This window comes from Mytilus galloprovincialis, chromosome 5 (assembly GCF_965363235.1).
Source record: "Mytilus galloprovincialis chromosome 5, xbMytGall1.hap1.1, whole genome shotgun sequence".
Classification (NCBI taxonomy): Eukaryota; Metazoa; Mollusca; class Bivalvia; order Mytilida; family Mytilidae; genus Mytilus; species Mytilus galloprovincialis.
In genome coordinates, this window is record NC_134842.1 from 102,140,813 (window position 1) to 102,168,543 (window position 27,731).

A 27,731-nucleotide genomic window follows, 5' to 3' on the forward strand; every position below is an offset into this window, starting at 1 on the left:
GCATATAGCTCATCTATACATAAACTTCCAAATGAAATAAAATGTTGTGAAAACCTGGACACTTTTAAATAAAAATGTGCTGATTTCTTGACTATAAATAATTTATAACAACTTACTCAAATATTCTAATGATTTGTATTTTATGTATAATATAAATATATGAATTCATTTTTCTCTTTTTCTACAGACAATTTATAGTTAGCATGAATAGTGCATTTACATAATATGTTAGAAACTGTAAGCTTTGTAATATTTGTACTTTCTGTTCTTTGTGAGGGCCTCAAGGTAGATTAGCGAAAGCTAATTGAGTCACCCTCTTTAAATAAAGTCATTACTTACTTACTTACTTACTTACTTACTTACTTACTTAAAGCTGAGACTACCAGTGGCGGATCCAGAAATTTTCATAAGTGGGGGCCCACTGACTGACTTAAGAGGGGGCCCGCTCCAGTCACGGTTCAGTGATTCCCTATATAAGTAACCAAATTTTTTCCCAAAAAGGGGGCCCCGGGCCCCCGCCCCCCCCCCTAAATCCGCCTGTGACTACTATAAAACAGTAGTCTCAGCTTAAAGTCTAAATATTCATGAGCCAGAAATATTTGCCGGGAATCCAAGCATATCCGTCTTTCGACTCAAAAATTATAATTTAGTGACATTTCCGGTGAAAGATTTTTCGCAGCTGTTTCAACAGAAAAAAAGGTTTTCCTTATAAAAAAAGTTTTAAACTTTTTGATGCATTTGAGATGAAAAAAATAGACTTCTCTTTTCTTTAAATACAATTTCTGCTGTAGATTTCAAAACTTTGAACACGTATCAGGTCATGCAGGTTGAACACTCATCCTTACTTATAATAATGTTCGTCATAACAAATCGACACAAATAGCTGTATTTACACCTCAAAAACTACTCTGAGTACAGACTTACCTGTGTTGTGGGAAAATCTTAAAGGCCTGGCATCCACTTGATCACAGGAATCAGAAATTCTATAAATAAGATTCTGTCATGTCTGTAAATATAGTTACAAATCCTTGCTGTAAATAATAAAGTTGACTATCAGCAAAGCTTCTTGTAGCCGTAGGTGTAAATACAGCCTTGTTTGTCCATTTGTTATGATGAACCTTAACAAATAGATATGACATGTTAGAAAAAAGGCGTTGGACAAGGGGTTCCTGACTTCCACTTCTATCCCCTCTACACCAAATTCCCTCCTCATACTCCCACTTCCTACCCCCTTAATCATGATGTTAATACCAGATGAAAACCCACTGAATCGAAAAACTACATTTTTTGGAATGATAAATTTGTTTTTAAACAGCTTAGGCATGACAAAATGAGAAACAAATCAAATGAGGGTTCCAGCCAGGGGTTTTCAAAATTTGCAGCAAAATTAACGACAACCACTGAAATAAAATCATCCTGGCAAGCATTAATGAATTGTGGTGTTAAAATCTGTTTGTTAACATTCTACATGTATCTCTCCCTATGCCATGTATGCAGGGGACATACAGGATGTCACATAAATTATTTCATTGTTTAATATTTTCAATTAGTACAACCATTTAAAAATTCAGTCGATGGGTGAGTATGGGTTTCTTTGGCAGTCTTTCTTTTTTTCTTCTTCTAAATTTGGATTTACATTTTTGGGGAAGACGGCTTCAAGCCGTCAATCCCCAATGGGGTTGACCAGAGTGACATTCCCTCACATCATTCATTTTGTTTTTATAGTGTGGAAAACCCCCCAACAAATCTTACTGAGAATGATGAGATGGGGAGACACAAATGAATAAATTGACTTTAAACACTTTTTTTACACATTTCCCTTCTGTTTCTCTCGAAATTATTGTATATTGAGCTCTCCTTTACACTATTTACGTTTCTTTTACAATCCGGAAAAATCAGTATGACGAGATATTCTAAATATATTCAACCTACATTATATTTTATAGTGACGTCATTATTGGAATGCCACACTACGCATAAGCAGGGATATCCTTCACTGGTTGTTTAAATCATTCTCAAAGATTGTGCACTTATTAAAAAATAGTATTTGTTAAATTTAAACATAATGCTGTAGATGATTCAAACATCAACATGCAATACTTTAATTTGTAGGTCAACAACTTTCAAAGTAAACAGGAAGTCCGAGGAGCTACATGAGATCGGGGAGAGAAACGATCTTTTCTTTTTTTTTCTGTAAAACTCTGTTTTGAGAATCTTCCTCCAATTCAGGAGCACCTCAATTTATGAGCTAATTATCCACTGAAATAAACACTTAAAATGTGACATTTAGTATATGATAAGTAGTCTTCCATTAAAACTAAATTTTGTGTACCAACATAATCATTGTAATAGTTACAAAAAAAAAATACAAATGTTGCATTTTGTAGCTTAAACCTATTTATTAATGAAATTTTACAAATATTTCAAAATGTAGGATTTGGAAACAAGCTTCACACAGTTTACATCAATCATATTGTTATTTTTATTAGTACCTGTATCCCTGTGATGAGAGATGTAACTGGGAACTTTATTAATGGAAATTTAAAACTGAATAGATTTTTCAGTCCTAACTTTCTTAAGAAAAAAATTAAAAATCTTAAGAGTACTGTCACAAAAAATTGAAAATGGCCCTAGCCTGCAGTTCAGTCGTACACTATTAAGATTTCAAAAATAATTGTAGTTGTTGTTAAATGACAGAATTCAACTAGTTGAATTTTAGATAATTAACTATCAACTTTAATTGAATGTTTGGATGTTTAGATTTAGAAGATGCAGATCTCTTCCATTGGTCTAAATTGAATCCTAAACTAAAGAAACGAAATTACATTAAACAACAATTGATTCCAATAGTGTCAACCTTCCACATGTTCTAGCTCTCCTTTTTTTTCATTCTTTATATGAAGACTATCAAAAGATAACCCCCCCCCAAAAAAAAAAAATGAAATAGAAACAAGGGCTGTCTTTCCCCTCAGAGCTATTCAGCTCTTTGATTAAGTACTGTTGTTCAAATGTTGTTTGTGTTTATTTTAATTTTATGCCATAATGTTATCATATATAAACAAGAAGATGTGGTATGATTGCCAATGAGACAACTATCCACAAAAGACCAAAATGACACAAACATTAACAATTATAGGTCACTGTACAGCCTTCACCAATGAGCAAAGCCAATACCGCATAGTCAGCTATAAAAGTTCCTGATTAGACAATGTAAAACAATTCAAACGAGTTTGTTTATGACTCCTCAGTTTAAATGTCCCTTTTGATATCTTTTAAAATTGAGAATGGAAATGGGGAATGTGTCAAAGAGACAACAACCCGACCAAATAAAAAACAACAGCAGAGGGTCACCAACAGGTCTTCAATGTAGCGAGAAATTCCCGCACCCTTTGCCTATCTTGTATAACCATGATAACTGATTAGTTTTCTAGTAACAAAAACAAACACAGTTTCAGTCAAAAACAAAATTAACACTACTGATTTTTTATCAGATTGATACAATGCAGAAAAATCAAATAAATAACATAATACTCCTAGTTATTGAAAGCTTTTTAGAGCTCATTACAACTAACACAGAAATAATGTTTTCTCAGACATTTACAAATATCAATCAGTATTTATAAAACAAACAGATTATAGTGTAAAAACGTCATATACATGTATACAGTCTGAGAAAAGCATGACCTCATGTGTAATGCAAAAACATATATTAACTGGCCTATATGTGCTCTTACATGTCTAAACACTATACCAATACATATTAATTTGTGTTAATTTATGGTGATATTATTTGAGTTCACATACATGTTTATGTGACCATGACAGCCATTGTCATGATTTAAAAAGAGTTTTTTTCATTGAAAATTGATTGCCGATTTTATAATATGAGCTGCGTCAGATAGGAATCTACCTTCAGCAAGTTCATATATTTGTACATATGTAAAACTTTGATTGATTTTGAAACATTCAAATACAAAATAAAAGATAAGTTTTGGTCTGTTTTGTAGGATTCTTATATATTTAACTCAATTTTCAAACATTAACAGACTTTGCATAGAAGTTTCTTCAACTTTTAAATGGTAAACATATGTATTGATATTCATTTGAATAAGGTAGATCTCTATCTGAAGCAGCTCATATACAATTCTGTAAATTAAGAAATTATTGTGTGCATTTATCATGTTTATTTTTGCAATTTTTGAAGAATGGACAAAACTGCGTGATTAATTAGATATCTATATCAGAATGCAAGTTCTTATTATTGGGACAACCACCAAGTTTCATTATACACATTAATAAAAACTTTGCAATAATTTCTGAATTTACAGTACATGTACCTATAAATAAGGAAAATACACTTTTTTAATGATCCTCACAAACCTGTTAGACTCTGCACACAGCTCATGGAGCTACAATGTATATATATAGATCAAAAGCTACAAGGAAATCACATTTATCTCCCTTTGTACAATTGAAAAAAAAATTATTTTTCTTTCTTCAGCAAATACTTCAAAGAAAGTTCAATTTAAAATTTCACAGGGTTGTTCCATTAAAACATAATTCTGGTGGAGTGTTGTCTCATTTGAAATCATTCAACATCTTCCTATTTTTATATATGATACTTTAGCATTTCGGGAAGGCACTTAGGAAAACCAAATTTTGGTAACCACCAGTAGACATTTCAAAAGCTCACTTACATTTTCACAATACATTACATGAAAATTATTTGACACCAAACTGGTCATAATAATACTGTAAAGTCAAAAATGTAAATAATATGACCTGATGAGTATATATATATGGCAATAATAAAATGTAAATAATATGACCTGATGAGTATATATATATGGCAATAATAAAATGTAAATAATATGACCTGATGAGTATATATATATGGCAATAATAAAATGTAAATAATATGACCTGATGAGTATATATATATGGCAATAATAAAATGTAAATAATATGACCTGATGAGTATATATATATGGCAATAATAAAATGTAAATAATATGACCTGATGAGTATATATATATGGCAATAATAAAATGTAAATAATATGACCTGATGAGTATATATATATGGCAATAATAAAAACTCCCATTCTGATATCTGATACATGTAGGGGGTCTCATTGGGGTCTAAGCGTGACGCGGGATTGCCGATTTTTTGTAAGCGTGACACGTGAAAATCAAATTATTGTCTCGGGAAAACGGGAAATGGGGTCTACCCGGACCCGGGAAATGACAAAAAAATGAGAATTGCTTACGTACATAGTGTAAGTGGGATACGGGAATCTGACAAAACAGTAAGCGGGATCTGGGATCGAAACCCCCAAATGAGACCCCCCATGTACACTGTAGCCATATGCAGATTTCCTAAAATTGCAATAACTATATTCTTGCATTGTTGCTTCAAAAATTGTTGCTTCAAAATTTGATAATAAATGCACACAAGAATTTCCGAACTTACAGTAGTTAAGATTTGGATGTTACTTCCATGGGTTCATGTATATTTTCATGGAACAGCCCTCACATGCCTGTATATAAACGACTAAAAGTAGATCATTCAAAATAATATTCTCTTTTCAGAAATATAATTAGCATGGCTTGAGAAACCGACTGATGCTATATTATGGGTTCATTGGTTGTCTTGGTAACAGGAGGAAGTGGGTTTCTGGGACAACATGTAGTTAAACATTTTCAGTTATATGGTGACTGTGTGAAGGAGATCAGAATTTTAGACTGCTTACCATTCAAGAAAAAATTAGGTAAACATATAGCAATGTATAGATTACATTAGCTGTATTTGGCAAAACCAATGGGAATTTCAAATCTTCAATGCTCTTTAATTTTGTACTTAATTTGGCCGTGCTAAGTTTTTTATTCGAGTGCCACTGATCATGCTGATGAGTCTTTTGTAGATTAAACGCCCATCTGGAGTAAATCATTTTAATCCTGGTATGATTTTATAGAGAAAACAAAAATCAATCAGGAGGATATTAAACTATTTCACAGAAAACAAAGCAAGACAAGAATAAAATTCAGATGTATCAGGAAACTTTATTTCAAAATATTGTATTACACTTATAGAATAATGGCATATTTGTTTTTGATACTGACTTTATTTATGCATGGTATACCGTAGCAAGAATATCTAGAGAGCCTGTTGAGCAAGCTGATATTCCTAATGATGAAGTCGGTATTAAAAGAAACAACTTTTTATCAGCAATTTTGTTTTCGCAATATGTTTTCTGTTTGTAAATTTGAAGAAAAAAAAATATAAGTAGAAATTATAACAATTTTTATGCATTTAAAAACATTGTGATAAGTGTTCTGTTGTTTGGATAGAGTCACATTTTATTGATTAATTGAAGTAAATGGACCAGACCATAGGACATCATTGCTTATTCTTTTTCAAGAAATTCAAAGACAAGTGTTAATCTTACATACATGACATATTGGGATCATGATGTCAGGTCTACAATAGCTATTAATAGTGACATCGTTTATTTATGTTTTTTAATTTCATTGCTTATTCTCATGCATAACTTAGCAGGAAAAGTCCTGTGTGCTATAATTTCCATATACAGTTCACTACTGACCACACCCACAGATCCACAGAGAGATAGTAAAATCAATAGATTTGGCCTTTGGCCTCACCCTTGCAGATTTTGAAAAAGAATAGGCTAATGTCGCTACAAGGCAGCACTCACACCCGCAAAGCTGAAAGCGATTAATATAAGTTGCAATAACTTGTTTCCCAATCCACTATTAATAAATATGTTTAAACTAAACCCCTTAGGGATTTTACTCCAGATCCTAGTTTGTCAAAAGAAAAACCTTATAACTTATAATTAAGGTCAACATTTGATCTTCATTAATAGACAGCTGTCTATATAATGAATGTCAAGCTCCAAACACCCTTGAGTCTCGTAGCAAAAGGTGTGAATTTCATAAAAAGTTCATGAATTGTTTTCTTCTGTTCAATGTCCAAAGCAAAACATAACGTTAAGAGAATTTATATACAGAAAAAAAAAGCAGTTTTAGTTGTTGGAAGGGGGAACACTTCCTATATGCAAGGCAATAGGAGTTGCTGCTAGAATGGGTCTCATTTTCCAGTTTGAAATTTGTGAATTGGTTTGGAAATCTATCAGAAATAAATGATAAGCCTCATAAAATCAATAAAGTTCCCATTACTTAATCATGTTGTTACTATATGAAAACCCTTTTAAATTTTTCCCAGCTGAAACTCTCGCCGTAAGTAATCATTACACTAGGAATCTTAATTCCAAGCAAAATCGATTTTCACCAATTTGAGAAAAGATTACATTTTTACCTTCACAATATATGGAGGTATACATTAAAAAAAATCTGAATGATATGAAAAGGGTGAGGGTAACAGAAATCTAGTTATAGCTGCTCCCCTATCAATTAAGTATTTAGGTTGACCTTCGAGAGAGGTAGACACCAAGAGATAAAATATGACTATTTATACACACAATGTTAACAACTTATAACAAGACTATGTATTTTTCAGACTATGCTGATTCCAAACCTGTCACTTCCTTCACAGGCAATATAACAGATGAAGAGATAGTCAGTGAAGCATGTAATGGTGTGGATGCTGTCTTACACATCGCCTCCATCATCGATACAACCATGTTCCCAAACAAAGAACGTCTTCATGAAGTTAATGTTAAAGGTAAATTGATCCATTGCAGAATTAATAAGTAATGTATATTATGCATTGTATTATAAAAATGCCAATGACACAACTTTCTCCAGAGATCAAATGACATTTGATTTAAGTAGATATACATGATATAGGAAGATGTGGTATGAGTGCCAATAAGACAACTCTCCATCCAAGTCCCAATTTGTAAAAGTAAACCATTTAAGGTCAAAGTACGGTCTTAAACAGAGTCTTGGCTCACACCAAACAGCAAGCTATAAGGGGCCCCAAACATTACAAGTGAAAAACCATTTAAACAGGAAAACCAACAGTCATAGATCTATATAAAAAAAAATGAGAAACACTTAATAACCACAACATTTTGCACAACAACAAACAACAACTACTGAACATCATGTTCCTGACTTAGGAAAGGTGCGAACAAATGCAACCAATTTAAACATTTAAACATGTACCAACCTTCTCCCTTACCTAAAACAATAGTGTAACATCAAAAAATAGAAAGACACACTATAAAAGATTTCTATTTGCACAAACTTAAAGGTTTTCATTATCATGAAGCAAATCTAAAAACCATTAGTTTAACATACATCATATCACAGTAAAGGCAGTAAGATTGTCAAAAATAAACACTGCATTTCATGTCCCTGTGAAATTATTTACCATAATGTTTGCCTATGAGAACAATATATACTTCTCATGTAAATATTTTCATGCATTTGGTACAAGTGTAGTTTTCTTTCTCTCAATACTTCCTAATCACAAAATGTTTCCCAAAATAATCTCATATTTCATCATATAGTCTTGTATGCCAGATGCCTATTTGATCCACAAACTCGTTAAAAAGTTAAGGGCCAAATAAAATACAAAGTGGAAAACCATTGCGGACCCAAAATTCCAAAAGGTTTTGCCAAAAACAGCTAAAGTGATTGATCTTTGAAACCATTTTTGTCTTTCTTATTTATAAAACATTAAAGTAAGAAGAAACCTCAAATTTAAAAAAAAATATGCATATGTTTTTTTATAACTAAATGGATAGTTTTCACTATACAACTTATGTACATATACTTTTTTCTGAGGAAAATTCTTTAATTTGTCCACATTTAAAAGAAGTTTACTTATTTTTAATTGCTTGCTTCCAGGAAGCAATTCACCAACATATTTTCTGTATGCATAGTGGCCTGAGCATAACCCTCCTCGTAAAATTCCGGTGATCGCAAAACGCATGGATCTGTCATTAAAATAAACAATTGTCTGATTGTACATGTTAAACTTGTGCTCAATACCCATGTTTTTTGTTTTTTGTTTACTCTAAGGTGAAAATCGGTAAATTTCGACTTTAATACACAGCTTTCAATGAGCAGCGATATTTGTTAAATCATAACAGACAGAGAGAAAAAAAAATGACAATTATACGATATATTTGTGTAAAAAATGAAAAAATCGTGCACAGAGGACGAAGTTTATGATATATACATTGAATGGTTCAAGAATTGGATAAACATTTTTTTTTACCACTCACTCGTTTCATATGACTTTAAGGCAAATGAAGTAAAATATGCAAAGAAAATTGATAACCAATAAATCTGAAGTAGTTGACTGATTGATTATTATTTTTTGTTTTTTTTAATATGAGGAAGGCGCTACCTTAAATGCCAGCTTTATACTAAGACAATGTCCTATATATTGATTGGTTGTTGGTTGTTTAACGTCCAGTGGCAAATATTTCATGCATGTTAAGATCGAATGGCCAAGGCTACATTAACGGATTGTTAATGTCTAAAATAAAATTATAAGTTCAGATGGAAAATATTTAGGGAACGAACATTGGACTTGAAAAGGCATGAGGGGTTATGTTATTTTTCCTGAAAAAATATTCTAATTCCCAAATTGATGAATAAAAAATCTGTTCAAGCATAGGACAAAAAAATATTTTGAATCCAGATCTTTATGAAAAATGATTTTATCTTTCAGATATGCAAAATAAATTAATTTAACTTTTATATATCTAAAAACATAAAAACTTCCCAAACTGCACATATCAGTCTGTACACAGTATATTTTTTGTTTGGTGATAATAAGGCTGTATTTGCCAATTTGTTATGATAAACCTTAATACTAGTGTTAAATTTTGACTAAATAATTTTAATTGATAGCGCTGAAGGGCTTCAGTAATAAAAATCTGACTCGAATAACAAACATTTGTATTTCTGATCATCTTCAGTTTGTAAGTTCTACATCAATATCATGTACTATTAAATTCAGAGTCGGTTTTATGTCATTTCTTGCATATATTTTTTTTGTTACATGTACATGATGTAGCTTACTTTTCAAATTCTAATATGACAGCAAAATAAAATTGAGAATGGAAATGGAAAATACAAGCATGTCAAAAATTTGCTTTCGAGTATTGAATGCTTAATCATGTCATAGTTGTTTTCAAGACACATTTGGTTTCAGACAATATTAAGGCCAGAATTTTTTAATTTGTTGGTTTACGGATCCGCCGATCCGATTTTACCGATTTCCAGAATAAAAATAAAATTCACTTTTCATGCTTTTTTATTCCCGTCGACCGTAACAAATGCATTATCCCTAAAAAATAATTAAAATGCTCGTTTTTTTATGAAATGAAATGCATTAATCACTATTAAAATTGATAACACTTTCTGTAGTGAAAAAAATAAAACTTCCATTTTACGTTTCTAAAAATAGACAAATCAATTATAACTGACCTTGAAATGTGGTTTGCGCAAATAATTTTGCGAAACGAAACCTGTGTTTAAAACCAATTACAAAATCAATTCGTTTACCGTATTTGTCATCAGTCCGTAAGATGCATCATCTGATAGAAATAGACATGTCCAAATGTGGACAGGTAGAAGACGTCAAGTTAAAGTACTAAATATTAACAAATCATTTGAAATTTTCTTGCTTTATAGATCATAAAAAAATATCGTCCATTTGGCCAAAAAAAACGGGAATGCATGACAACAGATTAATCCGATATTCTCGTTTTTCCAGTGGACGAGTCCATTACGTTTGTTGACATGTGTGTTGAAACTTATTTTCTTACGACGTTTTTACATTTTTTCTTCTTTATCAGTTTTCGTGCTTGAAGATCGTAATTCACCAAGCCCACCAAGTTATCGGGAATTGATTAAGAGCTACGCGAATCTGTTTTTCATGTTTGTGAAATGACGATATCCAAGCAGTCCCCGTCCACTTTTTGTTTATGGGAAATTATTAGAATGTCATGCGATGTTTATGACAGCTGATTTCATCGAACTAAAATCTAAGAAATGATGACAAAATAGCATATTTTTTTTCTTTTTTTTGCCGACCGACCGACCCAACTTTTTCATTGGTAAAATCCGTAAACCAACAAATTAAAAAACCCTGGCCTAACTTGAGTATAAGTTAATGGATCTCCATGAAATTTTACTAGAAGGTTCAATACACAAAAGGAAGATTATAATTGATTTTGGGGTTATGGTACAACATTTTTGGGGGTATTTTTTTCTTCAAAATTTTGAGTTTTCTTCCAAAAATTACCTTATTTACATTGATTATACTCATCTAGTATATATAGATGCAACAAATACTGATTTGGCTGTTGGCAGGAGATGCACTCAAAATAGAGTGTTTTAAATATTTTATCTGTAATTTGTGTATTATTCTTATGATATGTACTTCTTGATAATGTCGATGTGAGTATCATGATAAAGAAAATATATTTGGTAAGTATATATTCACAATTGACATGCGCCAGTGCGCTGCAAAAGGATCTTTTTTCCCTTTAATTCCAAATATTGCACATGATTTTTTTTCTCACAGAAACACATGAGTTATTTCACTTATTTGGTAAATAAATCAATTGTCATTGTTCGACACTTTCAGTAAAAAAAAAAATTAGTTTAGCCTGTTTAAATGTTTCACTGATTCAATCATTGTGTGAAAATTTTAACAGAAAATGTACAAAACACTTGATAAAATTGCAGTTCTGGGGGTGGAACCTCCCTTTATTTTGGCCGATTAATGCATTTGAATGGGGACATATAGTAGTTAGAACACCAACACCCCCCCCCCCCCCCCCCCCCCCCCCCCCCCACCCTTTTTTTAAAATGGCTGGATCCGCCCCTGTATTGTCCATGTTATTTTGATCTGTCAGAGTTTTTATTCATACATACATGTATACTGGCATGGCTGGTGCTGTTTCAAGTTGTCTTCTTTTTCAGTTTCTTGAGAAGTATTTGTTTAACCTGTTCAGTCACTATAAAGTGTTACAATTCTTATTAAGACGCAACACATAAATAGTGACCAAAAAGGTACTGCTTTCACATGAAAGAAGCTAGAAAAAAAATTAATTGTACACAGTTTCAATATTCTTGTAGGGCTTGTTACTATCATATGAAATTAAGGAGATATATGTAGTTAGAGTCTTTTGCTGAATAGAAATATGTGGATTTACCTGAAACCTGTTTTCAAATTAGTCCATATTGAAGTTTAAAGGATCCAAAATTAAAATATGTTTGATTTCAACTGACATAAAAAATTTGTTGTTTTTTATTTGCTAAATATACATGATATACATCTGTCATGTGGTCATATCAGGCTATGTGTGGCGAAACATTTTATTGCCTTTAGTTTTGTACTTTTTTTTTTTTTTGGTCAGGAAAATGAATTTGTAGTTCTGTTGTGAAGTTGCTAACATGAGAATACCAGAAATGCACCTAAACTGTCAGTTTTTTTACCAACTTTTTTTATGTATCAGACAAAAGTTTATTCTGTGCTTATTTTGTAGACTTTCCTTATAACTATCAGTTTTCCTTGATGTGGGGAATAATGTGGCAGATGAACATAAGTAATCATGGTCAACCAGTTCACCGGAGTTTACCCCGCATTCCGCATGGCCATTATAAAAAAAAATCCGAAATGTATGACATGTATTGCCTGCAGAGGTTTTTTCAGTGTTCCCATGGCTGGACGGAACTTTTACGCTAAATATGTTATCGTTTACTATGATTTTGTGACTTTTAAATGAAGTACCTGTGATTATTTACGTAATTTGTTTTGACCTCACTGATAATGGAATGTTGAAGCAGACGAAATATGGCGTCAGATGTTATTGTCCTATCTTCGGTAATTTCCGTGGTACAATAAAATTTAAATACGCTACGCAAGTTACCAAAATTTCTAAATTCTTGTTTAATCAAACAAATAAAAATTCATGTCATATTTAACATCGAAATTATTCCAATCTGTCCCGTTTTTTCAAGATCGCGTTGAAACGTTAAACATCGGCCGCCATTAAAAAAAAATAATCGTACGAGATTTTACGAGAGTGACGAAACTTTTCAGATGGGTCATGTAGAGAGAGTTATCGTTCTTTATTCCAAAACGATGCTTCTACCATAAGTGCCAGCTAAAGCTGGCATATCAAGTATTAGTTATGAATGTAAACTTTATATTTTTGCAGGAACCCAAACAATGCTGAATGCATGTAAGAAGCATAATATTGGGATCTTTATCTACTGCAGTTCAATAGCTGTACTACAAGGTTTTGAAGATGTCCAGGCTGGCACAGAAACAACAGTTACTGTCCCCTCAACACTCATGTTCCCAAGTTATGGTTCAACAAAATATTTAGCACAGAATACAGTACTTAATGATAATGGTTTCCAGTTGAAAAATGGTATGAAATTAAAGCATGAAATGAAAGATCAGAATTTTAAAACTGACATACATTTACACAGACTATATAGTACAGGTTTTTCTCATATTTGAAGGTCAAATAAAGACCTATAGTAATAAATGATATTTTAACTGGGGTAGATAATTTTCTCATTTACAATCAAAAGGAATCTCTCTTTTTTATACTAATACAAATTTTACACTAAGATAATTCTTTAATAGATAACATTTAAAAGAAAAGAAATAAAGAAAACAGAATTTTATATAGGTACAAAAAATAGTAAAATCACAAAAATACTGAACTCAGAGGAAAATCAATTCGGAAAGTCCATAATCACATGGCAAAATCAAATAACAAAACGCATCAAAAACGAATGGACAAGAACTGTCATATTCCTGACTTGGTACAGGCATTTTCAAATGTAGAAAATGGTGGATTGAACCTGGTTTTATAGCTAGCTAAACTTCTCACTTGTATGACAGTCGTATCACATTCCATTATATTGTCACCGATGCGTGAACAAAACAAACAGAGACACAATAGTTAAAAATGTCAAAAGTAGGGATACAGCAGTCAACATTGTGTAATCATCTTAATAACTATAAAAACAACAAATGTAACGAAGAAGTACAAAAAGGCATACATCAAATTAACATCCTCATTTATCAAATGTATTTATCAGACATAAAGAAACATCTATTATAAATCACAAATGACATTTTAAGATGAAATAGTTATAAATATATCTAGGTTGACCATTATAACATGTATAAAATAACATTGAAACTTTTTTTTATGTTATATATTAATAAATTGTGGTATGTAGCCCCAAAAGACAACTCTCCATCCAAGTCACAATGTGTGAAAAGTAAACAACAGAACTATAGTATAGGTTTAAGTACAGCTCTCAACACAGAGAATTGGCTCACACAAAACAGCAAGCTATATATGCTATAGAAAGGATAGTTTAAAAACATTTCAAACAGGGATCAGGAAAAAAAAGGGAAACAGAAAACACATTAACAAATGACAACCACTTGTAGCATGTTGTTTGTTCTGATGATTATTTGTTTACAACACGCTGATTTGGGCATCGGATATATTTAAAAAAAAAAAAAACACCACCAAAATTTACTTTATGTTTTAATATTTTCAATATGTCTATACAGTATTTAGATCATAAAAGTTCACATATCTCTCAAATAATAAATGAATTTATTAATGCACATCAGTGATCACCAGAGAGATAAAGTTACCCCTCAGGAAGAGAGGAAGTTTGAGTCTTTTAGTCACTTGTCATTTTGATTGTTTATCTAAACAAAAAATGCCTTTGATAATTCATGGAGACTCCCACTTCTTCAGAAGTCTTCTATTAAACCTGGTTTGTATAGTGTAGGCCATAGCTGTGATATCTCACTCAGTGTTCCTTCTGGTGATGATCTACATCTATTCTACTGATGATCCAAAAGCAATTTTTTTTAGATTTAAATAAAACAAACATATCATCATTTTAGTACCAAATAACGCCATATGTGAATCTAATCTTCTGTTATAACTATTTCAAGATATACATGCAATAACAATGTTTTCCTATTATGTAGATAATAAAACTAACATAAGAGCTGTGATTATTGAAGAAGATATATTTGGAGATGAGATTTTATAAATATTATTTAAAACTCATTTTAGAACTAAATATGAGTTATCTCCCTTAATAGACAGACAGAAAATAAAATGTGTCTTCAATATAATATTATTACTTTTGGCACAATTTTTCCTGATGTTGCTGTAATAGAGAGCCCAATGTATTTTTCTAACTTGTAAGACAAATTTAAAGCTTAGATACTTTGTAAAATGTTTTGAAATATTTTTCAGGTGAAAAGATGAAGACACTAGCAATCCTTCCATTAACTATGTATGGTGAACTTGACAGCAATTTAACACCTTTGATGAAGTCAATCAAAAATAAGACATTTCCTCGTATTGGACCAATGAAAGCCTATGCCCAGTTTGCATATGTGGGTAATGTAGCCATGATGTTTGTAAGAGCACTAGAAAGTTTGGTAAAAAATCCTGATTTGGGCGGGCAATATTTTTTTGGTGCAGACGACACTCCAGCCAATCCAATGACAGGGTTTCTGCAGCCTTTTCTAAGTTGTCTTAATTCTAAAATATCATCATGGTATCTGCCTTATTGGTTAATGTACATTTGCTTGACATTTCTTTATGTGATCTTGTTGGTTCTTAGACCTATCAAAAAGTTAAATGTTCCCATGACAACCAAGTCTTTAGCCTTCAACAACACAACCTTTTATGTGACCTATGATAAGGCTAAAACCTTACTCGGTTATAAACCGTTGTATGATTATGAAAACTCTCTGGAAAATGCAATTAAATTTTATTCAAATGTATAAGAATTATCAATCAGAAATGGAGATATGGATAGAGATAGAGGAAAAGAAAATTAGGGGTTGAGGACAGAAATGGTGGTATAAAATATAAATAAGGGAATATTTGTAAAACAAAAAATGAGGTAGAAAAAAAAAAGTTTTTAAAAATAATTAAAAAATATAAAAATGTAGATTCCTACCTCTGTTTTTTCCTAAAAGATTTTTTAATGGTTATAATCTCCATTATACGCATAAGTCTTAAACTTGCAAAAAGTGCTATTGAAACAGCATATATGTCTTTAAAGATCTGTTTTATGTAATGCTATGTTAGCAATAAACATTGTTTCTAGTTTTATCAAAATAAGTTCAACATATTTACACACTAAATCACAATTGAACAAAACCACAACACTTTTGACATATCCTATGCCTCAATTATAATTGTCACTAAAGTTATAAATTTGTTTTTGTGTGTTTTTTTATGCAAAGAGATTACAACTGTTGTTAATTTTCACCTATTTTCTTTTTAATGTTATTTTATAGATATTTTATGAATTTGTTATTGTTTTGAGATTACAATTTTTGCAGGAGTCATGATTCTATATAGATCTCCAACTAAATTTTGGTAAGACAAAATTATATTTACATTAAGTTTGGATTAAAACCACATTGACACTGTATGTTAGCAATCAGTCAATCATAAAACCACTTATTTAAAATCCCATTAACCAAAAATGTTTTCACAAGTCAAAAAAAATGATACTCACAAAGTGATAAACTTCAACAGTATTTTTGTTGTTGTTATGATTTCTTGATAATAATTGAAATTAATTCTGGTATATTTATTTGTTATAATTACAATGAGTTTATCTGTATCTTGTCCCTTGTATAACTTTATGTCTTTTATCTTCTGTCTTATATTTGTCTTCTTTGATATACCGCTATGTCTGCAATAGTTTATAATATGACCATGAAAACAAAGAGTTGTTATTCAAATAATGAGATTTAAGGACTTATCAAAGACTCAAAATTTTATTTGAATTCTTTTATAAGAACTACCTATATTTATAACATCTTTCTAAAAAACAATTAACAGTGCTTATATTTTGTCTAGATGATAGAATCAAACCGCTTTTGTTTTTTATCATTTGCTTTAAAAAAGACAAACATGATTAGAATGAAAAAATCGTATTTTGAAATCACAGCAAACACTTTTTAGGTCTAACATGTCTAACTTTGATAAAAAATCTAAATGAAAATGTTCGTACTGTTCAACACAGTCTTTTGGTTTTAGTTTGTTTATTTGTTCATCTTTTTCTCAAGTTTGTTAATTTATGTGTTTCTGGTGTATGTTTTTCTTTCTTTAACTTCAATTTGTTTTTAATATGGAAATTCAAACATTTAAGGAAACACAATTTTACATGTTTATTGGACAAAGGTCATGAGTCTCAGGATCATTACCAATTTTGAATACTCATTGATAGAAAACTAAACATTTGCTTATTCAATCATAGTTAATTGTGCTTTTATTTGATTGAAATGTTTTTGAAATGCTGTACATGTACCTCTAACAACAATTACAATACCTTTAAAGTTACATTTTAATTCTGACTTTTTTTATTTGAGTGTGACTGTTGAAACTTTTATAGAAGTAACACAAGTCTGGTATACAAACTAATAACCTGATGTTTTTGATGAGTTTATTACATTGTTGATATTTGATATAAAACTCTAGATAAAAATACTTATTATATATGTAATATTTTACATACTAAATGAATATTTTAACAATTTATTTGTACATTTTGAAGAGAACAAATGTATCAACTATAACATGTATGGCATTTAGGTAACATTTAGCAAATAGACATCTTATTACTTTTTTGTTATGTTTTTTACTATTATTTGTTGTATACTGTTAATGTTTTTGACTTATAGATGCTTGAAGGGAAATAGAAATTATTTGAAAAAAGTTCTTCTATTTAGAATATTTCAGTATGTCATTGAAATGCAACCTGTTATTATAATTTAAAGATAGTATAGCATGGTCAATAAACTTATTTCAAGCAGTGTCTGACTGTAACTTAGTTACTAGGAATCATGTGTAGTCCTATGCAATATATATATTAAACTGCTGTAAATATTTATTACTCACAAGGCCAGTAAAGATTTTACACTTCATATCAACTGCTGATTATATAATGATTTAATATTGTTTAAATTTAATAGATATTATATAATAAGCTGAAAGGATTTTAAGCTAAGCTTAAGTATTTTGATAATTGGTTAAGTAGTGTATACTATTTTGTGAGAAGATGAACATTGTCATTTTATTATACAGGTCTATAAATGGTTTCGGATTGTTGTATGAATTATATTTAACAACCCTAAGGAAGAAGTTCATTGTTTTTTTTTTTTTATCTTTTACTGGTGTTTAGTTGTTAATTAGATTGATTTCACTTGTGAGGAAAAGTGCATTTTATTGTTATATATATGTTATGTTGATTTTTTCAAAGAGATTACTCTTAATTGTCTGTATCTGCTAGGAAATAGCAATTTGTGAAGATTCTTAGATTGTTTCAAATATTTTGAATTATAATATAAACTGTATATTATATGTATGTCTGAAATACTTTATCTGACTTTCATCTTATATATTCATTTGGTTAAAGATCAGCAGTGGGAATGCCATCAGTCAACATTTTAATAAGCCATTTTTAGTCTTAGAAAACTAAATGTTGCCTTGAAATTTAACAATAATTATAAGTTGGGAAGTCTATATGGGAAACAAAAACTGACTATATTCTTAGATCATTATATATGATTAATTCAATTTGAAGTACACAATGTGATTATGGCCATATTTGGTTCAACTTTGATTTCAGGTTTCCCATGATGTCTGTTTTGAAAATTATGTATTTATAGAATTAAAACAGGAAACACAAGAAATGTAGTTGCGGCATCATGGAAAGTAACATTCTATGTGTTTTGTAAAATATACACAAGTTTTTGACCCACATATATGATTCCATGCAAGAACCAACAAAGGAGTAGGTTCAGTAAGACCCCTTTTTTGCCCCAAAATATAGCAGTTTTACAAAATTGTTAAAATGTAAACCTTTAGTTATTTATTGGACAGTAGAATGCTTCTGCTACATAAATATGGGCTGTTTTTGACAATACAATGACGGTACTAGCACCATTAAGTCATGCTAAATTACTGAAATCCTCATAATTCTAGCATTTTAGTTAAATTTTAGACGGTTTTCGTGTAAAACGAAAGTGGCCGCATTCGTGTTCATCCTTAATATTGAAATGTAAGTTGTATTTTGTGATAATACATAACATATATAAAGGTTGAGGATGAACACGGATGCGACTACTTTCATTTTTACCAAAAACCATCTGAAAAGTGACATTTTTCGGCATATTAGGTAGATTCTTCATATTTGAGCTTGAATCGGATCGTTTTTAATGACTAAATCTGTTAAAATCTTTCACATAAACTAATTAATTCAAATAAAATAGACACTGAAGTGTTTAAAAAGTGGTCAAAATCTTTCGTCAGATGAACCTGAAATTTGAGGCCAAAATCGGTCCTTACCGGACCTACTCCTTTACTACAATGTTCGTCTCAAGTTAATATATTTGTGGTTCTTACATGTGCTTATTTTTTTTTATATGTTTCAAGTCAAATCATTAAATGAATGGAAACTGAATAGAAAAAAACTGTTACCTCAGCACAAAGCTAGTAATTTATTTGCACCGATGTACAATGCTATAACTTCATCTGCTTAAATTTAATTTTGTTTTGGGTTCCTTAATTTTCAAGTTGATCGCCCGACCATTTACCTGTCAAACTACTATATATTTTTGAATACTGGATCATATGTAAAGTGACATGGATAAAAGTTAGGTGATAATAATATCAGTTTTAAACTTGATCAACTATAAATGAAAACAAATGTTCATTATAAAGAATATTGCATGATTTGTTAATGCTATTGATACATGTATAGTTAATTGTGACTTCTGTTTCTATAAATAGAATAATTAATGTGGATTAATTGGAAGGCTAAAATTTATTTTTTGCACCTTATTATATATAATATATGGTAAAACATCCTCGTAAACTTGCATATAATCTTGAGTTGAATCCTCTCCCAAAAAAACTTCATTTATAAAAGATGGCCCTTCCAAATGGTGCATCTATGTTGCATTGTTCTCTCAATTTGGACCTTGTTTTACCCTGTATTTGAAATAAAATTTTACTGACAGCATACAACACTTTAGTTCAGCTCCTTAAACAAAATCAACAGCAAGGCGCATTTTTGTAAAGATGAACATTTGCACCATGTGATACCAGCATAAATTCCAATCAAAACTTGAAAAAGAGCAGTATATTACTATTATTTTAAGACTAGACATTGCAATCGAAAAATGCACTGAGTCTGTTTATGATGATTAATACCAATAATAAAAGCAATTAGGTTACCTAGCTATAAAACCAGGTTTAATCCACCATTATAATTTATGATAATGCCTGTACCAAGTCAGGAATATGATAGCTGTTATGGAGTTTAGTATTATTGTTATTTTACTTTAAGAATAATCAGATTGTACTATTTTGTATATAGTATTAGTTAAAGATAATTTTTATTTCAGTTTTATCAATTGTGATTAAATAATAATGTATTTTTCTTTTGATCAGTGATCATTTAAATGAAATAATATTTGTTTTTACTTTATATGAGATATTGAATCACTTTGTTATTTCTAATTGACACTTGCATAGTAGAATATTTTGTGAATGTTGTTATAGTTTATGTCATACACATTTTTTCACCATATGGGAAAATGCAGTATGCATAGTTTATAGATCTGATGAGATTGTTTCTTTTTTTATGTAGAAAAATTTACAAACAAAAACCTATTTTAAATTGAAAGATGTCTTTCTGATTTTGTTCTCAGTCTGGTGTCTCCTTGTTATTGTCCCTATATTTTCTTTTACTTATATGCAATAATCTGTTTTAATCTGGTTTATTTTCTTTTTGCTAAATATTATCACAACAGAGATTGTTAAAGTTTAATACAGGGAAAAATAGATAGCAAGGTCTACTGACAATGTTCTAGATAGTGCTAAAGCTATGTAGCAATATTTGTTTCTGTCTGTTGGGTATTTTAAAGAAAATATGATTTGTGTTTGTTTTTTTGTTTTTTTATTTACATAACTATGTGACTTTTCTTTAATTCATAAAAGTACTAATCATTGATGGCATATTTTACTATCAATTTGGTATTGCAAAATATAGAGATTATAATTTTCATTTGTTTTTGCATTTATTTAAATAATTTATTTTAGCCTTCTCAGGTTGTAGAAGGAACTAAGAAAGTCCTGCAACATTTCAAATCATCTATTCATGTGGCTAAACAATTCTTTTCCTTGATTTGACAGAAAAAAATTTGGCTTATGTTAATTTCTGCAAATAGGGTTAAAATCATTTTTTTTGACAAAGATCATGTTAAATTAAAAATAAAACTATGTAAATTGTTTCGATCTTACATGTTTTTTTTTAGAATACACTGTTTTATACATGAAAAACACTGGTGGATAAAACATATGTGGACAAGAATGTTATATTCTATGTTTTGTTAATTATTTATTGATTGAATACTCCACAGTGCTTTGAGTTGAAATGTTTATGAATATTTTATTTAACCTTTTTTTCTAATTTTACTTCATAAATAATTGTACTAAAACCATAATATATATATTTCTAACAGTTATTACATTTTTCAGTATCTTATTTACCATTTGGAAACCAATGGTTGTTGTCTCAGTAAATGTGAAAATGCAGCAATTATATGAACTTATACTATAATAATCTAGAAATGATGTAAAATATTTTACTCAATTGTGCATTTTCACTCAGATATCTCTTTTCTCCTGGACGTTAAGTAACCTAAAGTCAATCAAACCAACTGCTTTTTTTTAGCTATTCTCAAAGTGTAACCTACTTAAAGTGTATGATAAAATTTTGTAAAGAGAACTAATTCCATAAAAAGAGATGTACAACACAAAATCTGAATTGTCTAAATGGATATTGTTTTGAATTTTTTAATAGATTATAAAAGTAAATGTACTCAGGAAATATGCACAGTATTTTATCAACAATCTGTTTTTGATTTACTTAAGTACTATACTCTATCCTATTATACTCAGTATTATTTATGCATAATTGTTGTTGTATCTTTAAACTCTTATTTGGAAAATAAACAAGTGTAGACTTTAAGACTTCTTTTTTTCGTGATGAGTTCATGTACCTTACTTAAATATAGTGAAACATTGCATTTGTCTATCCAGTTTTATTGAAACATTAGTATATTATTATTGTACCTCAGTATTACACCAAAGGTCTTATGAAACACTCTTGATGCAAGATTGAAATCAGTGATAGGTGTAATACCACCATTGATTTTCCCCTATTAGTCATTGTTAAATTTGCACTTTTCAAAAAAATGTGCAGAATTTATCTTTGTTTTAAATAAAGAAATACTTGGCATGAGTAAAGTTTTATCCTGTCCAGTTCTATAGGAAAAAATTCACATAACATTTCATTGCATATAAGAAAATAACCATCATTGGAAGTTAACCAATCAATTTTTCCCCCTTATTTTATCTGTGTACAAGGTTTAGTCACCATGTAACCTCAAGATTACAAAATTTTCTATAGAAATCGCAAATAAAAAATAATGCTGTTTTGAAATACCCAAGACATATGTTTATGATACAGAAATGGTTTTACTGCAATAAAATGTAGGATTAATTACCTACAACTGTCAAATTCAAGGGAATATTTTTTTCGACCTACTTTCGTATACAATGTACAACCGGATGTGACGTACCATGATTTGGTGGTATTACACCTGATGAGATAACCTTGAACAAATAATTTATTGTTTTACCGCTGGGATGTTGTCACTGAGTGTTGGTTGTTATTAGCCTGTGATCTTTGATCTGTTTCACTTAGTTGACACCACTGATGTAGATATTTTATCCCTGAGATTAACACCAACTCAGTTGTTAGAATTCCAGTGCTGACATGAACAATGGTTGAGACTGCTTTTATCTGCAAATTACCGTTTTTCATCGTTGAATTATTCTTCTACCCCAAAGCAGTGATGACCTTTTAAGTCTGTTTTGACACAAAATTTGGAACTTTGGATTTTCAATACCCTATTACTTTCTTTTTGGATCTGTCTGGCCTTCTAACAGTTTTGAATTCGGCTGACATTGATGAGTATGATACTGAATGATACAAGTAAAGCCTGGTTTTTTTCATGAGTTTATTTTACGTACATGTACAATAATACACCATTATAACGGTTTCTGACATGATAGAAAGGATGCATTTGTGTTTTTCAATATCAAGTTGTTAAACTGTGTAATTGTAATATACTAATATTATAGGGGTTCATTTCTCAAAAACAAATTTTACCTGTGGTTAATTTAACTGTTTTGTTAAGACCAATTTATACCAGTAAAGAAACAAGTTCTAGGTGACATATGTGAAACCCTAATACGTGTGATTGTTCATGTACAATGTAAGTGCTTGCAAACAATTCTATTATGTTTGTCGAAAACTATCTGATGATGTGAATAACAGATTATTAGGACCTTGGTAAGGAAGGGAATATTGAAAACTTTGAAATGTAGAAATGTTTTGCTCTCTTTAAAAATCAATTCATTTGAATCGACTGTCAACACTTAAGCGATTAAGTGTTGACATGAATATCAATAATGTGGTCATTTTATAAATTTCTTGTTTACAAAACTTTGAATTTTTCGAAAAAACTAAGGATTTTCTTATCCCAGGCATAGATTACCTTAGCCGTATTTGGCACAACTTTTTAGAATTTTGGATCCTCAATGCTCTTCAACTGTGTACTTGTTTGGCTTTATAAATGTTTTGAAATGAGCGTCACTGATGAGTCTTATGTAGACGAAACGCGCGTCTGGCGTACTAAATTATAATCCTGGTACCTTTGATAACTATTTACTGTACTTATACTACAGAGTGTCATTTCATCAAGCTGTATTTAACATTGGATGAATTAAGATGGTCTTGTTAAGTGTCATGTTAAGACCTTGTAATAGCCTCCAACATATACGAATCACTATATCCATTTGTAAGTTCTAATACCTTGTTAGCATTCACAAACGGCTAGATGCGTATGATACTATTACACAGTCGTCAAACAATACTGGAGGATGTGATTCTAGGAATAAGCAGCAGGGTAAAAGGCCTCTTTGTATTAAATTTTTTTGGTATATAAAATTATAAAAAAATTAAATGAGCAATAAAATTAACAGTACCAATTTTCTTGCACCAGACTTATGTAAAAGATGAAGAGCTATAATCAAAAAGGTCCAAAAAGTATAGCCAAATTCGTGAAAGGAATCAGAGCTTTGCATGAGGGAGATACATTCCTTAATTTATAATAATTTCTAATATTTTGTAACAGCAAATTTTAATAACACAAACAATCCGTATTTTCATGCCAGTACCGAAGTACTGTAAGACGCACTAGTCATGATAAAAAAATCTGGAGACAAAGGACACACACGATAAAAATTGATCCAAAAAGATACAATTATACAAATTGTTCTTGAATTTTTAATAATTTAATTCGTGTTTGCTACTTGAGTGGAATTGTACCAGAAAATAAGCTTATATATGTTATAACCATTTACACAAACACCAGGCTGTATTGTCTACTGACATATAACATAATGGTGTGTAATAAGTTATTAATAAACACAAAATCAATCATGACAAATTTATTCATAAAATGTAATAAACATGATATAATAAATACAAAGGAAGCAAACCAACACATTCCTTTAATGCATCAGTTGAATGTGTATATTCTTCAATTGCAAGATAAAGAATACACTTGGCTTATGTTTTCCAATACTGGGACTAGACGTACACTGTGTTAGTATTTGAGACACAACTTGAATCTAAAATTTTCCTGAGTAATACATACTTGAATTTTGTTCTTTCAAGAAAGCGTTTAATCACTATAGTTCATGCATTTAAATGCAGATGCATCATTGGAAAGACACAATCATGTGACCATATTTTTATATTTTTAACAGCAATGGGAATGCTGATCAGTTCATCAAATTCAAATAATTTTTTCAGGTCTTATCTCCTGTTAGAAACGAGAAGAGATTCGTTAACTTCGACGGTCTGTCAGTTCTTGGACGATGATGTTCCAAATATCTTTTTCTGTCTGCAAGAAATGTTTTTGCTGTTTTGTCCCAAGACTTACGTTCCACAAGAACCTGAAAATGTTAAACAGAAAAGTGTTATTTTATTTCAATAGTAATTAACAAATTATGAAAAAAATTATTATGGCAACAGTAATGTTTCCTCCTGAAATTTCTAAATAATATTCAAATGACTAAAAATAAATGACATATTTTAAACTATTTTTTTTTCTATTTTTCATTGGTTTTGTTGCATGAACAGAAATCACTCTCTCCCAACGAATTCGCTGATGCTTTGCAATACTTGAACAATACATTTTCGTCTGTCACTAATCTATACAATTATCTTTCGAATATCCTCATTTACATTACGATGGCCTTCGAGGCACTCTGTATTCTTATTCTAAAAGACAACGAAACGGCAAGCTTTAGAAATGTGTAAAATATTTGCTTTTCTTTTTCGTTCTTCCTCAAATTTTCAAACAAAGGTGTTTGTCTTTGTACATCTACAGTGTTATCATATTAGAAAACGCATTTCGTTGTCGCACATTTAAAATATTAAAAAAAGGGGGTGCGATATGACTGCCAAGGAGACAACCTTTTTACAGAATTCAAATGACGAATTTGGCTTTTACTTGTATGTGATATTATTTTAATTAGATTTTCAGATGCAGTTGATGACAACGATGAGATAGTTGTATATCATTTAATAAAATCCAGTTCAGATATTGCCATTTTTGTTATATGTTTATGTTTGAAAAACAAAATCGGAATAAATAAATAAATAAACGTACCTGAAATGGTCCTTCTAAACTTGCAGATGGTCGTTGTAGCGCCATCATCACAACAGATGCAGAGTCAACAGTTTGTGACATTGATATTTTTGGAATAGAGGAGAGACGAATCAAAACTTCTCCTGCAAAGTCATCATTCCCAATCTTGTCATAATCAAATACACTCAACAATACCACAGCTCCTTGGATATCAATGTAATCTCTTGGAACATTTGGGCTGTAAATGAACAAATATTTGTAGTTGTTGATATATGCAAAACCAACAATGACAATTGATACTGCAAACATTGATCAATATTTATCATATGTACATGAAGATTATTTATCATTAATTTATTGATTCAACTGTTATAAAACTATTTTGATGCATATAGTTTGATGGAATCGCGTAATGTAACTAAGGAACCATGTGATATTTTTTAAAACTTCAAAGTGTATCAGAGCATTTAAATATATAAATGATAACGACTAAAATAAATACATCCAATAATAGAAAACTTACAATTGAAATGAAGTATTAAAGACTGGATTCAATGTTTGTTCTACGATTCTGGTTCTCTGGGGCTTTACATGACCAAACATTGTTGACGGATGTAAACTAAGTATTACATAGGGATCACTTAGGCCAGTAACATCTAAGCCTGGTAAGTCACATCCTCTTATAACTGTAAAAGAAATATAACAATGAGAAAATAACAAACCATACTTTATATGAAAAGAACACTGTGCCAAACACATCAAAATGATGATGAAATTTATACGTTTATGTATCTAGCTATAACTATGTTTAAATGTAATGATTTTAAAATTCCACAAAAAGTATTTGCTTTTATAACACTTCATGAAGTGATAAGAAATTTATCTTTAAAGCTTTATACCTACCCTTGACATATATTGTAATATTGCCTCTTGTTTCCTCAATGTAAGCAAATTTCAATGCAAGATGCCCAAAGTATTCCAGTGGTGTACCCTACAATGACACAAAACAGTTCAATTATTCAAAAACTTATCCGAAACTAAATTCAGTTTGCTAGCTTTTGCAGTGATATAATCTTTAACATGTGACATATTACATGCAAACAAAAATTGATAATTGGTTCATAAATATACCCAGTATTTCTATTTATAAAAAAATTGACATCATATGGAATTTTTACATTTTGAAAATGGAAATGGAGAATGTGTCAAAGAGACAACAACCCGACCAAAGATCAGCAAACAGTCGAAGGCCACCAATGGGTCTTTAACACAGCCAGAAAATCATGTACCTGGAGGCGTGCTTCAGTTGGCCCCTAAACAAAATTGTGTACTGGCCCCTAAACAAAAATATGTACTGATGCTTACCATATCGTCAGCTATGTTGTCGTAGTAAGCCAACAACAGATCTTCAGTCGACATAGTATTGTAGTCTAGACGTGTTTTCAGAGCTTCAAAAACAGGGTTGTTGACCTGTCTTTCCAGAAGCCCACCTCGTACAAAATAAGATATCAACGCTTTCACATGCTGAAAGATAAATTTAATTGCGGTTCACTGTTATCTGAATTATTTAATTATTTTAACTATGATTATAACTCTTTATAAATTGAATTATCATTTTCCATTTATTACCAGAAAAACAACACATTCCTTTATTAATACGGTCAATAAAATGTCTCAATATTCGAATAGTGACGAATCTTTTAAAACAACATAGGCTTCGTTGGCGAAGTAGTTACTACTGCAATCGCTAGCCAGTCGACACCGAGGTTGTGAGTTCGAATCCCGCTCGTGTGTGCACTTGACTTCAATCTTACATATTTATTAGGATTGTCAGTTTTACTATCGAAGGATGATGGTTTCCTCCACTAATAAAAACTGGCTGCCACGAAATAAAACAACAA

General features: G+C 30.5%; 2 protein-coding genes across 4 annotated transcripts in view; one reads left to right on the plus strand and one right to left on the minus strand.

Moving 5' to 3' along the window:
- The first annotated feature begins 651 nt into the window (after positions 1 to 651).
- On the plus strand, positions 652 to 16,851 carry LOC143076914 (3 beta-hydroxysteroid dehydrogenase/Delta 5-->4-isomerase type 3-like). The gene is made up of 5 exons (XM_076252809.1): positions 652 to 699; positions 5,592 to 5,770; positions 7,540 to 7,704; positions 13,175 to 13,390; positions 15,266 to 16,851. Exons 2-5 carry the CDS (start codon positions 5,635 to 5,637, stop codon positions 15,802 to 15,804), a joined length of 1,056 nt encoding a protein of 351 aa, XP_076108924.1. The 5' UTR covers positions 652 to 699; positions 5,592 to 5,634; the 3' UTR covers positions 15,805 to 16,851.
- Positions 16,852 to 24,607: 7,756 nt separating this feature from the next.
- Positions 24,608 to 27,731, minus strand: part of LOC143076913 (protein unc-13 homolog D-like) — a 144,698-nt gene continuing 141,574 nt past the window's right edge. For all 3 annotated transcript variants that reach the window (XM_076252807.1, XM_076252808.1, XM_076252805.1), the window contains exons 23-27: positions 27,196 to 27,354; positions 26,734 to 26,821; positions 26,354 to 26,516; positions 25,852 to 26,068; positions 24,608 to 25,132 (exon numbers count right to left, since the gene is read on the minus strand). In XM_076252807.1, the coding sequence (XP_076108922.1) occupies positions 24,986 to 25,132; positions 25,852 to 26,068; positions 26,354 to 26,516; positions 26,734 to 26,821; positions 27,196 to 27,354 (774 nt within the window). In that variant the 3' untranslated portion in view covers positions 24,608 to 24,985. The remainder of the gene's footprint in view (positions 25,133 to 25,851; positions 26,069 to 26,353; positions 26,517 to 26,733; positions 26,822 to 27,195; positions 27,355 to 27,731) is intronic.